Source organism: Elephas maximus, chromosome 16 (assembly GCF_024166365.1).
Source record: "Elephas maximus indicus isolate mEleMax1 chromosome 16, mEleMax1 primary haplotype, whole genome shotgun sequence".
Lineage (NCBI taxonomy): Eukaryota > Metazoa > Chordata > Mammalia > Proboscidea > Elephantidae > Elephas > Elephas maximus.
In genome coordinates this window covers 19,217,332-19,231,515 of record NC_064834.1, presented here as the reverse complement: position 1 = coordinate 19,231,515, position 14,184 = coordinate 19,217,332, and the positions used below count along the sequence as shown (strand labels likewise).

The following is a 14,184-nucleotide window of genomic DNA, read 5'->3' as shown; positions in this document are numbered from 1 at the left end:
ATAAATTTTGGAGAAAGTTTATCACTTAAAAAAAAATTTTTTTTAAGTTGGTAGGATTTTGATTGGGATTGCATTGAATCTAGAGAGATCAGTTTGGGGCAAATTGACATCATTGTAATATTGGGTATTCTAGTCTATGAAAATAGTATCTTCATTTATTTAGGTCCTCTTTCTTTCAATAATGTTTTACAGTTTTCAGTATAGAGGTCTTTCACAGGTTTAATACTTAAGCAACTTGTTGAGCCCAAATCTTAAAGACTGAGCTTCTAACCACTACTCAACTTTCTATTGTTCACTGAAGGAAAGTTGGAAAATCCACCAAAATCACAAATAATATAAGTAGGATTTTAGCCTTTTTCATACAAAGATTGGAAGAATATAAGTTTGTTGGTTTGGCAACTTGAAAACTATTGCTATAATTTTGTTTATACAGTATACATCATTCTGCATTTGAGGTTATTTGTAAGTAAAGGTGTTATTATTTGGCTGTAAAGGGAAATATAGAAAAAGTTAATATAAATACTTGTGTTTACGGGATATTTCCTAAAGCCAACTCTACTGAAAAGATGCTTTACTGAATGCCTCGGTAGCAATGATTGTTAACCATTTGGAGTGAGAGAAGAAAGTGATATTGGGTAAATAGTATCTGAAGTTTTGTCTAGAGTTTATGAAATATTATAACAATGAAAACTATCAGTTATGTTGTTTCCTCCATCTTGGTCACACCTAGTTGAGCAGTTTTATGATGTAATGATTTGTATATTAATGTAGTCAACCTCTCTGCTCTGTGAATTTGTGAGAAACGGAGCGTGCAACCTTTCCAGAGGAAGTTTAAAACAGAATTGGGTCATTTTATGTCTTGAGAACATCTCTATATAATTTTTCATTTTGTAAACAATAAGTCTACTGGGCAATGTATCCTTTTTAGTACTCCAGGGATATGATGCAGTGCAAGAAAAATGGATCAGTTTTCAAAATTAAATGTTGCGTTTGCTCAGTCACCTTATTCTTAGGGATAAAATGTGTATGAAAAATTCTTGTGCTAGCACAGAAAAGTTACAGAATTGCAGGCTCATTGTTTTGTTTATTAATCATTCCATATTGTAAAATCATGCACCCAGAGGAAAAACCATAACTTTCCCAGATGCCCAGTTTCGGTGCTCAAGTTCATTTTCAATGTTGGGAGTTCTGAGTTATTTTTACCTTTAGGTTTGCCCTGTTCTGACATTTGTGGAAAACCAAACCAGGTGGTTAGGCTCTTTTCTACTGGGCTTTATAGTGCCTGCTGGCAATACTTTTAACAGCAATGAAATAAAACACAAACTTCTTTGTGTTGTTTTTACAAATGTAGTAGCCATATATCACAGATTTTTATTTAGCCTGGTGTTTGTTGGTTGTGCAACCTAGGATACTCTGAAATGATTTGTGTGGAGGCAACTAATGAGACAAAGAAAGAGTCCTATAGGCTTCAACCCTTTGAGAAATGATAACTTAATAAACCTAATAATATAATCATACAAAGTTTTAAAAGAAATATCCACTGTACTCAACTTTAGTTTACTTGTTTTCCAAAAATGAATGCATTCTATTTTTGCAGGTGTTAAGACGAAGCAGTGATGAAGAGAAAGTTCTCTGCTTGGTCCGGCAGCGGACAGGCCACCACTGCCCAACAGCCGTGATGGTGGTGCTCATCATGGTGTGGGACGGCATCCCTCTCCCCATGGCTGATAGGTTATACACGGAGCTCACCGAGAGTCTCAAGTCATACAATGGTCATCCCACTGACCGAAGATGTACCCTCAATGAAAAGTAATCAAAACTGTTTTGTCCTGTTTGACATCCAGATCTGTTATATAATGTTAAATTGTTAATTAACTGCAAACTAATCTCTTATGGGAGAACAGGATTATGGAATCGTGGAACCAAAAAGAATAAACATTTCTGTAAAGACAGACCTGATTTCACAGTGAGTTAAGGCCATTTTAGAATATTTTCCATTTTGCTTCCCTCTTTGATATGTGCCCCGTACCTTCTCTCCTCCAATCCCTACAGTCAGGAGGGAAAGGGATTTTGTTTAAAGGAAAACCTTTTCCAGAGGAGGTCGTATTATTATTATTCCCCCTTCCAATGTAAAAGAACACCAGCTTTCCTATAGCATCCCCAGTCCATAGCATAGCCAATGAATATGTTGTCAAACTTCTGAATATCACACCAGCAATAAGTGAGAAATATTAGTGGGTTTTTTTTTTTTACGGTGTTTTTAGAAATAATTTTATCTCAGAAGCCTTTCTTCTAAGATTCACCTATTAATAATCTCTGAGTTCTGTGACATATAGTTTGGAAAGGATGTGCAATAGTAAGAAAAAACAACATTGCCATGGAGTTAATTTGAACTCATGGTGATCCCATGTGCTAAAGAGGATATTAGTATAGTTTTGATTTACATGTTTCCTACTATGAGTGGGAGTCAGATGCCATTCTTTTTTTTTTTTTTTCGGTGAACTATCTGGTAATTTTTCTAGTCAATTTCTCTAAAGCATTGTTGTTTATTTCTCCATTTTTATACAGCGAAACCTGTGAGATCTTGAACTTGACAGGACTGCATTTTGCCAGGTCTCACAAGTTTTCTGCCTTTGACAGGGTGCAGTCTTTCCAACTTTTCTGTTGTTCTCTATTAGTAGAAAATATTTGCGTTTTCCTTCTGATAGGTTTGTACCTCACACAGGTTCCAGCTTTCACAGGTTTTACTGTTTGTGGGGGCTAGTAGCCTTTTGTGATACAATTTACGAATGCTTTTCCCATTTGTCTTTTTTCACTTTGCAGCAGTTCTATTTTTAAAATGTAATTAAATATGTATATATCTTTCCCCTAATTTGAATCTGGATTTTGAGATACATTTAGGAAATGTTTTCTCTCTCAAGTTACAGAGTAACTCGCTCACGTTTTCTATCTTTTTTAATTGTGGTGAAACGTATACTACAAAAAAATTTGATGTTCGAACCAATCTTATGTATACAATTCATTTAATCACATTCATCACGCTGTGCGACTACCACGATCTGTTTCCAAAATTTTTTTTATTACCCTAGAGAGAAGCCCACTAGCCCTTGCCCATGTTTTCTTTTAGAACTTGTTTAGTTTCAATTTTTAAAATGTAAATTTCTGATGAATTGAACATTTATGCTATAGTGAATGGTAGAAAGAGGAGATCCATTTTTCTTGTTCCCATTTATCCTAATACTGAATAATTACTAAAGAACACTTCTCTTCCCTTTGATGTGAAATGCTGCTTTTTACTGTTCAGCAAAATTATGTTTTTAATTGAATTTCTGGGATTTCAATTATGCATCCTTGTACTATCTGTCTTTTCAGAGATCAGTACTACACTTTTTAAAAATTTTAGTGGCTTTATATTTTGATTTCTGGCAGGGCTAGTTTTCCTTTCTTGGGCTTTCACAAGGTTTTCTTTGTTACTCATTTTTGTTTGTGCTTCCAAATAAATTTTATAATCAACTTGTCTAGATTTAAGAAAAATCTAATGATATTTTTAGTGGGGCTGCATTAAACTAATAAATTATAGAGAACTGACATCTTTATGATGTTGAGTCTTCGTATCCAATAACATGGTTTTTCTTTCCATTTGTTCAAGTTCACTTTTGTGTCCTTTAAGAGCATTTTGTGATTTTCCTCATATAAGTCTCTTTTTTAAAGAAATGTTATTATACAAAATATATATCCTCCCTCCCTCTAATCCCGAATACTAACATGTATACCTTTGAGAACTTTCTTTTATGCATCAAATATTTCCTTTTTCCACTGCTAACAAGTATTAACATATCCTTTTATTATGTAGATATACAATAATAATACTTCTCATGTGATGGCACTGCTCCAAGTGATACATATATATTGTCATATTTAGTCTTCCCAACACTCCAGTAAAATAAGTATTATTATATTTCACTTATTATAGATCTAACATTTCCTTTAAGTAAGACTTGAAATTTACAGGAAAGATGAGAGAATATTTCAAGGAACTTTTAAGATTCCTCAATTGTTAACATTTTGTTACATCCGGTTTTATACATATATGCACACAGACACACACTATTGTTGATGTTTTTGTTTGTTTTTGGATATTTGTGAGCCAGTTGCAAACTTTAGGCCTCTTTCTCCTAAAAAAAACTTTAGAGGATAATTCTTTAGAATGTAGACATTGTTTTACATAGTTCCAGTATAATAATGAAAATCAGGAAATTTCGCTTTGACAAGATACTGTTATCTAATCCATACTTCATATCCAAATGTTATCAATTTCCCAGTAATAGACTTTACAGTTGTTTTCTCCCACCCAGGATCCAATGCCAGCTCACACATTGTGTTTAGTGGTTTTGTGTCTTTGATCTCTAAATCCATTTGTCTTGGTCTTTCTTTGTGTTTTGTGGCATTAACATTATTGAAGGGGACAGGATAATTTTGTAGAATATTCTCAGTTTTGTTTGTTGGTTCTTTTGTTCTGATTCAATTTAGCTTGTGCGTTATTGGCAGGAACACTTCACTGTCCTTTGTATATCATATTAGGAGCTATCTGAAGTCAATTTGCCCCATTATTGGTGGTGGTAACTCTTTAAAATAGTCTGCAAAAGCTCTTTTAGAAGAATGTGTCAACATTCTTTTAATTGTATTGTGGTTATTCCATTTCTAGTACTCTAGCTCCTTTGCCCTTTTTTCATCTTTGCTTTAGAGTGATTGTTGCCCTTTTGGTCTCATACAGATTTTTTTTTTTATTGGAACACCATACTCACGGGTAATATCCTTTAACTTGTGTGCCAATGTGTTATTTTCCTAAAAGGTGACCTTACGGGATAGTTTTGGTTCAAGGTTTAGAGTATCTCAGGGTGATACCTTCAGGAAGCTCTCTAGCCTCAACAGGTCCAGTAAGTGTGAAATTTTTAAGAATTCGAGTTCTGTTCCATGTTTTTCTCCTGTTCTGTCAGGGTACATCTATGGTGGCTCTGATCAGAACAGTCAGTAGTGGTAGCCAGACACCATCTAGTTCTTTGGGTCTGAGGGTAGATGAGCTCACGGCTTGTGAAGGCTATTAGCCCTATATACTAGTTTCTTCTCTTAAACTTTGGTTTTCTTCTTTCTCTTTTGCTCCTGACAAGTAGAGCCAATTTGGCATTCATAGAGGATTGTCTTAAAAGTACCAAATGATTTCATACAGTATCAATCTCATTTTACGGAAGAAGCAGACGAAATTCAAAACAGTAAGGAATTACTCTTTCATTTCTGATAGGGAACGGATTCAGGACTTAAAATCCAGGCCTTTATTTCCTCACCTCAGACACTCCAAATTAAAAAGAGGTTGTAGGTATTTCAGACCTGAGTAGTTTACTGACATTTATTTGTGTTTACAGTCTCGGGTAAATATTTTAGTTCAAAATTTAGCTATAAACAAGTTCAGTTAGCTTTGTATTATCCAACTTCATTAGATTAAATAAGTAATAAAACAGGAAAGTGTTATAACCAGTTTATTAGCCATCTGTACTTCTTATGAACCTGTAATGTTCTGCTTGAGGTACTGTTTTGCTTTATCAATTATTTGCCTTATAATTACTGTCTTACAGTCGTACCTGTACATGTCAAGGAATTGATCCAGAAACTTGTGGAGCTTCATTTTCTTTTGGCTGTTCATGGAGTATGTATTTCAATGGCTGCAAATTTGGTAGAAGTCCCAGCCCCAGAAGATTTAGAATTGATCCAAGTTCTCCCTTACATGTAAGTTTCCATTTTATTTTTGAATTACATAATGAATATATAAGTACATTCCTTAAAAGTATTGAAACACTAAAAAATTTAGTATTTAGAAGTAGTAATGAAATAGTAAAAGAAAAAGCTAAATAGTTAAAAATTCTAAATTAGATAAATTCTTTAACTACCAATCCAAATTCCAAATCTCCTTTGTCCCCTCCTCCCACTCCCTTACCCCAGAGAGAATCTGTTAAAAGAATCTAGAATGTTATACCCAGCCAAAGTAGGAAGAATAAATAAAGCTATTTTCCAACATTTCAAAGACTCAGAAAGTTTACTACCCACAGACCTACTATGAAAGAATTACTAGCGGACGTAATCCAGAAAGAAGATGTATGAAACCGGAACGAATCTGTCCGGAACACGAGGCCATGGTGAGCAAAGAAATTAGTCAAACTTACTGTTAAGTTTAAATAAGTTTAGTACTTACATTTTTAAACTAAAATAACAACCTATAAGTATAATTCCATTCTCCTATCAGCTCAGGGGTGGGTGGGGTGGGTAGGCAGTGGGAGGGGGTGGGAACCATTAGGATCTAAGTGTGCTAATGTTTATTTGCCTTGTTTTGGGTGGGGAGGATTTAGGTACTAAGTAATTCTATTATGAGTGTTTTTCAAACTTTGAGCAGTGACCAAACGTAATAAAGTTTTATAAATGCAAACGCATACACGTACATATACACACATGGATAATTTCAACAAAGTTATCGCAAAACAATACTTACCTTTGATTACATATGTAACAAAGGTAATACTCAAATATGTTAATATAAAATACAGTTCTTGCTAAGGATCTATATAATGTACTATAATATATATTTTTTGTTTTTACAAAATTTCATTTCTTTTTTAAATGCTACCATAGTCATGACCTACTAAACTGATTTCATGGGCCACTGGTGAGTCATGGCCCCATAGCTTGGGAAACACTGCTCTTGATGTTGTCAGAAAAATATTTAAGAAACTGTATGTTCAAAATGTTTTAGATGAGTAGAATACATATCTTTTGAACTATTGTAGAAAAAAGAATCTATCCAAAAATCGGCAAAGGAAGTTTTAAAAAATCACTACAATGCAGAGTAAATAGAAAATACACAGTAAGGCAGAAGGAATTAATCCAAATATATCCATAATACAATGAATATAACATCTTTCGGAAGAAACTCAGACTTGATAAATAATAATCCTTTAAAGAGAGAATTAAAATTATTTAACATTTTCTAGAGTTCCTACCTATCACAAGAAAAAGAAGTATCTCTACATATTAACAAGAGAATGCGGGAACTATCATTTTTAGATGATATGATTTTCTATCTAGAAACACTAATAAACAACTTAAGAGAATATAATGACTATAAACAGAATTTAACAAGATGGCAGGATAGAAGGCCATCTTGTTAATCAATAATTTTCTTATCTACCAGTAATAATAATTAGGAAAAAATATTAAAAAAGCAAGTCCCATCACATTAGCAACAAAATCTATAAAGTATCTTAGAAGTCTAACAAGAAGTGTCTTAGGCCATTAGGGAAAATCTAAAAAACTTTACTACAGGGCATAAAAAAAATACCTAAAAGATGGAAAAGTACCATGTTCAAATATTAGAATATTTGAAAGAAAACCAGTTTTCTTTCTAAATATTATATGATGGAAGTATATCTTAGTATACAAAGATACATTGACAATGATGTGTTTATTAATTTTTAGTATCAATATTGTAACACTTCATGAATATAAGATCAATATTTGTGTTTTTTATTAATAATGAGTATAGTGCTCGTATAGTGGTTGTAATGCAGGAAGAAGCATGGCTCATTTGAGGAACTGATAGAAGGCCAGTATGGCTGAAGCATAGCAGGCAAGGGAGAGTGAGGTACATTCAGAGGGCTTGTAAGCCATGTTTTGAATCTTGGAAGATCACTGAAGGGTTTTAAGAAGGGAATGACATAATCACACTTTATTTTCAGGATCTGTCTAGCTGCTCTTTAAATAATGGAGTAGAGGCGGCCAAGAGTGGGTTTAAGAAGACGAACTAGTTATCTATGAGAATAAAATGGTGGTTTGGAATAGGCTTGTAATAAAAATGGTGAGCAGTGGTTCATGAGGAGAGATTAAAAAAAAAAAAGATAGTAGTGATATTCCTCAACATGGAATACAGTAGAATAAGACCAGGTTCATAAGGGCAGATCATGAATTCAGTTTGGACTCACTGGGTTTGAGATTTCTAAGGGAAGTCCAAGTGGGGACGACCGCTCAATAAAAATATGAATCTGGAAGGCAAGAAATGGTCTGCGGTCCAGGTTGTAATAACGACCATGGATGTGGATGTGATGATCCTAGAGATCGTCATGTACAGAGTGAGAAGAGCAGACAGATGGAGGCTTCAGCACCAGTAGGTAGAAGTCTAATAAAAAGAGGCCTCTAAGTCTGACATTCACATTCATTCTAATGAAACAATTAGGACTTGTCAAGATTCCTTTTTTAATATGAAAAATGACCCTTGCCAGTAATCAACTATATAAACTTTGTTTTGTTTTTATTTGCCTACTATATTTTGACATTTTCACACAATGAATGTAATAGATAGTTCATAAGATGATAACTAGAGCAAAATGATATAAGAATATTGAAGAATTTCAACCTAATAGTGCATAAAAAGTATAGGGTTTGGATATGGCTTTTCCAAAATTTCCCTGCATCATTCTACCAGCAGTAAAATACAATTACCCACCCCAGCCAATATTTCAAGTGTTAGGAAACAAAGTATTTTAAATAATTCTAAAATTTCTCTGAAATAAATGCAATAAACAACATGTGAGTATAGTCATAAAGTGTTTTTAAAGAAGAGTCATGACTTTCCTATGTACTATTAAGCTACAGATATACATGTAGACAGATGAATGGAACAGACTAATCTAGAAAGATTGTTTGTAGGAACTTCTTGTATAATAAAAGCAGCAACATGAATCAGTAGGAAACTATAAAGGTTATAACTGATGCTTTACACTTGTCAAGACAGAAGCTAGTCAAAACCACTCAGGTATTGACTTCCTACTGTCTACACTGCTGTGCTGCTTTGGCTTTTATAATCATTTGACGCATACTAGAGGTGAGCTTATCCACAAGAAAGTCTTCTTGCTGTGTTTATGACATCTCCATCCACCAAATTTCACATGAGGTAGAAGCTTCAACATTCTTTAGTACCTCCTTCATCCTTGCTCTCAGCGCCCTTTCCGCTGACTTCCTTAGATGTGACTCTGTTCATTTATCAAGTTGCAGACCTTTTTTGGAATATGATCGTTTCTATGAAAAACTATCTAAGTGGTCCTGTCAGCTACGCTTGCCTCTATAATCTTCCTTCTCTGCTTCATAGTGTTATCGGTAACATTTTTATTAGAAACTCATCCTGACAGTTTGCTTTTGAAAAACTCTTATATGTTGTACACTCAATAAATGTCCAGATTCTTGACATAGTATTAATGTTCCTCACAGTCTTGTCAAATCTCCTTAAATCTGTAGCCACCATGGTGTAGGGAAGAGAACACTGGTTTAGGACAACTACTTCCTCACTTACTACTTTCAATCTTGAGTCAGATACTAAACATCTCAGTCAGTCTCAGTTTGTTTTTCTGTAAAGGGTGAATAATCATGCCTGTCTTATGGTTTGTTTTGAGGACATATTATATTTGAACCTTGGCACAGGATCTGATAAATAGTATATAGTTTATTTCTGTTGCTCTCCCCTCTCTGCTATGACAACTTATATTGTATCAAATTCTTTACTTAGACATCTCCCCTTTCAAGCAGGAACCATGCCTAATTTAACACATGATTCTCTGTCTCGGAAACAAGCAGTTTTGCAGCCTACCTCTAACACCATTTAGATTTCTAATTACCTTATAGCATAAATTTTCATTTCAAAATGCTAAAGCATAACTAAGTTTACATTAAGCCAACTGATCAATGTTATCATCTATGTTAGCTATTTTATATTTGTAAGTATGAATTATGTGTCAACAATCCATCAGCAATGATTAATGATTCAATTTCATACCTTAAACTCATTTTATATGTCATTATAAAACAACTTAAATGGATTGTCTTTTCCTGTAGGAAAAAAACCTTGAAGATAATTTGCAGAGTTTGGCTACACGATTAGCTCCAATTTATAAGCAATATGCTCCAATTGCTTACCAAAATCAGGTATGTTTTAGGCCCTTATAGTGCTTTTAAATATGGTTAAACTTCTATATAAATGAAATCATTGTTAATTGATATGCTTACAAAAACTTTTCAAATCTGACCTTTAATATATGTCTAATTTTATTGGAGAGCTTTAAGTTTTTTTCTTACTCTTAAAAAAAAAATCTTCCCATTATGGCAGTTGGATTTTAAACTCCAGGGTAGCAGAATTATTTTATTTCTAGAAATAAAAATTATAAAAAACAGAAATGCAAGATTTGTTCAATATATGAAAATTAATCAATGTAATACACCATATTATAAAGGTCAAAAACCTCAGGATCATCTCTAATATATAAAATGACAAAATCCAACATCGTTTCTTGATAAAAACCAATCAACAAACTAGGAACGAAAGAAACTACCTCAACCTCATAAAGAACACCTATGAAACGCCCACAGCTTTGAACAGCCCCATGGAACAAAACAAGACTAAGAGGGCACACCAGCCCTGGGGCAGGGACAAGAAGGCAGGAGGGAAGAGGAAAGCTGGTAATAGGGAACCTAGGGTTGAGAAGGGAGAGTATTGACATGTCATGGGGTTGTTAACCAATGTCATACAACAATGTGTGTACTAATTGTTTAATGAGAAACTAGTTTGTTCTGTAAACCTTCATCTAACATTCAATAAAAAAAAGAAAAACCCACAGCTCACATAATGTTTAGAAGACTGAAAGCTTTCCACCTAAAATCAGGGACAAAATAAGGAAGTCTGCATTCTCCACTTCTATACAACGTTCTGTTTCTGTATACTCATACAATGAGCAGCCCAAAAATGAAATTAAGACAGCAATTTCTTTTACCATACAATCATAAAGAATGAAATACTTAGGAATAAATTTAACAAGTACAGTGAAAACTAGAAAACATCACCTATAAAAATTAAAGGCAGCTATATGTGTGGAATGAAAGACTTAATATGGTTAAAATGGCAAATCTAAAAAACCAAACCCTGCTGCCATCGAGCTGATTCTGGCTCATGGCGACCCTGTATGTTGCAGAGTAGAACTGATCCATACGATTTTCGTTGCTATACCATATTTTGATGCCTTGAACACTAATGACCAAAGACCAAGCGAGTTGTGGAATGACATCAAGGACATCATACATGAAGAAAGCAAGAGGTCATTGAAAAGACAAAAAAGAAATACATGCTTTCCACGTTTGTTTGCCAACCTCGCCCTCCCCCTCAAAGTATCTTCGTAAGTACACTATGCTAATTATTTTACAGCAACATGTTATAAAAATTGGCATAGTGGCACTTATGAATATACTTCATGGAGGGGGAGGGTGTGGTTGGCAGACAACATAGAAGGCGTGTGTTATTTCTGTAAAAATATAGTAATGTTTTTGGAAGCAGATCGCTAGGACTTTCATTCACAGAGCTACTGCGTGGGTTCGAACCGCCAACCTTTAGGTTAGGGCCCAATCGAAACCTGATTGCGTCACCCAGGGACCTGTCAAGATAGCAGTACTCCCTAAATTGATCTATAGATTCAGTGCAATTACTGTCAAAGTCCCAGCTGCTTTTTTCCTTGCAGAAGTTGGCAAAAATGATCCTAAAATTCATACAGACTTGCCAAGGGATCTAGAATAGTCAAACCAATCTTAAAAGGAAAAACATAGTTGGAGGATTCACAATTTCTGATTTCAAATCTTGCTACAAATCTATAGTAATCAAGAAAGTGTGATACTTGCCTAAGGCCAGATATATATAGATCAGTGGAATAGAATTGAGACTCCATGGTTAACTGATTTTCAAGGATGCCAAGATAATTAAATGAGGCAAAGAATAAATCTTTTCAACAAATGGATATTCACATGCCAAAGTATGAAATTGGACCCCTACTTCCTGCCATACACAAAAATTAACTCAAAGTGGATCAAAGATCTAAATGTAAAAGTATAAAATTCTTATAGCAAAACGTAGTTTTAAGTCTTCATGACCTTGGACTAGGCAATGGTTTCTTAGCTACAAGACCAAAAGCATAAGCAACAAAAGAAAAATTAAAAAATGAGACATCCTCAAAATTAATAACTTTGTGTTTCAAATGGTAACTACCAAGAAAGTGAAAAGACAACCAACCCAGAGATGGGAGGAAATATTTGCAAATCATATATTTGATAAGGCACATGTATACTGAATATACAAAGAAATCTTCAACCTCAGCAATAAAGACAACCCAATTAAAATGAGTTAAAAATTTAAATGGGCATTTTGCCAAAGAGGATATCCAGATGGCCAATGTGCATGTGAGGAAATGCTCAGCATTTCAAGTCATTAGGAAAAAGCAAATCAAAACCACCATGAAGTACTGCTTTATACCCACAAAGAACACTATAATCAAAAAGGCAGACAATAACAGGTGTTGACAAGGATGTGGCGAAACTGGAACCTTCATGCATTTTTGGTGGGAATGTAAAATGGTGCAGTCACTGTAGAAAACAATTTGGCAATTTCCTCAAAAAGTTAAACATATGATCCAAAAATTCCTCTTCTAGGTATATGTTGTTGTTAGGTGCCGTCGAGTTGGTTTCAACTCACAGTGACCCTGTGCACAACAGAATGAAACATTGCGTGGTCCTGCACCACCCTCACAATCATTGTTATGCTTGAGCCCATAGTTGTAGCCACTGTTTCAATCCATCTCATTAAGCGTGTTCCTCTTTTTCGCTGGCCCTGTACTTTACCAAACATGATGTCCTTCACCAGGGACTGTCCCTCCTGATAACATGTCCAAGGTACATGAAACATAAAGAATTGGCAAATTTAAAGAGACAGAAAGTAGATTAGTTGTTGCCAGGGAATGGGGGAACAGGGGTTGTGGAAAATAACTACTCATGGATATGGGATTTCTTTTGGGGGAATTAAAAGCTCTAAAATAATATAGTGGTGCTGGTTGCCCAGCTTTGTGAATATACTGAAAACTACCGAGTTGTACACTTTTGAAGGGTCAATTTTATGGCATATGAATTATATCTCAAAAAAATTCTAAAAGGAATGCATTTTTGAGAACTGCTTTGTCATATACATGTTCTATGCTTACAAGTCAGATTTTTAAAAAATCTTTATGATTTCTTATCTTATATTCTGGTTCTATTTTAAATATTCACTACAGTCTGTGTTACTATTAGAAACAGTTGCTGTCCTCAATTCTGACTCATGGTGACCCCACGTGCAATGCAGTTTACAATGGGTGATTTTTCTAAAGTAGTTTTGCTTGGCCTTTCTTCTGAGTAGTCTCTGGGTGGACTTGAACCTCCAGCCTTTTGGCTAGCAGTTGAGCATGTTAACCATTTGTACTACCCAGGCACTCCACAAATCAGATTAGAGAGGATTTAGAGATAGAAAATTGTGTTTTAGAGTGGAACGGTTTAAATAAAAGAAAGAAATAAGAAAAACCGAGCTAGTAATGAAAAGACACAAGTCTAAGCAGAACACAACGAAGATAAAAACTGAGAAACCAGAAAAGAATTAAGATGAGAAGCCATTTTGACGATTATGAGGATGGTGCAGTACTGAGCGGAGTATCACTCTGCTGTACATAGGGTGGCTGTGAGTCGGCACCTGACAAGGGGAAAATCCTAAATTATAAGTGCCATTTTTTTTTTTATGTTAAACATAACCATAGGTCCATGTTTTTATATCTTTAATTTTTTGTATTATCTTGGATAGTATGTTCTGTTAAATTCCAACATTTTAGAGATATTTATAAATCTGCTTTTTGTAATGGTTCATGAAATGCATGTTTTTAAAGCATCGTATTAGTTTTTCTTCCTAAGGTGATAATTTAGAGTAATCTTGTTTATCCATCACTGCAGGACTTACGTCCTCACCCTGCCTTCAGCCATAAAGTCAGTCAATAATTTCCATTTTCTCTATTGAAGGTGATTCTTTCTGTCACTTAAAGCGATGTCTCATACTTTTCTTTTTCAGGTGGAATATGAACACGTTGCCCGAGAATGTCGGCTTGGCAGCAAGGAAGGTCGTCCCTTCTCTGGGGTCACTGCTTGCCTGGACTTCTGTGCCCACCCCCACAGGGACATTCACAACATGAATAATGGAAGCACTGTGGTATGTACCTGGGAGGCCTTCTCTAAAGGCTCCATTTCTCTGCACTTAGACGG

At 34.6% G+C, this 14,184-nt stretch overlaps 2 protein-coding genes across 11 annotated transcripts in view; one reads left to right on the top strand and one right to left on the bottom strand.

Annotated features, from left to right (window-relative positions):
• The window catches only part of LOC126059477 (graves disease carrier protein), a 281,521-nt gene that overhangs the window by 230,111 nt on the left and 37,226 nt on the right, over positions 1 to 14,184 (bottom strand). The window lies entirely within an intron of this gene.
• TET1 (tet methylcytosine dioxygenase 1) overlaps positions 1 to 14,184 on the top strand; it is a 134,535-nt gene that overhangs the window by 110,571 nt on the left and 9,780 nt on the right. For all 9 annotated transcript variants that reach the window (XM_049855141.1, XM_049855138.1, XM_049855140.1 and 6 more), the window contains 5 exons: positions 1,598 to 1,809; positions 5,631 to 5,781; positions 6,102 to 6,188; positions 9,928 to 10,017; positions 13,994 to 14,131. In XM_049855141.1, the coding sequence (XP_049711098.1) occupies positions 1,598 to 1,809; positions 5,631 to 5,781; positions 6,102 to 6,188; positions 9,928 to 10,017; positions 13,994 to 14,131 (678 nt within the window). The remainder of the gene's footprint in view (positions 1 to 1,597; positions 1,810 to 5,630; positions 5,782 to 6,101; positions 6,189 to 9,927; positions 10,018 to 13,993; positions 14,132 to 14,184) is intronic.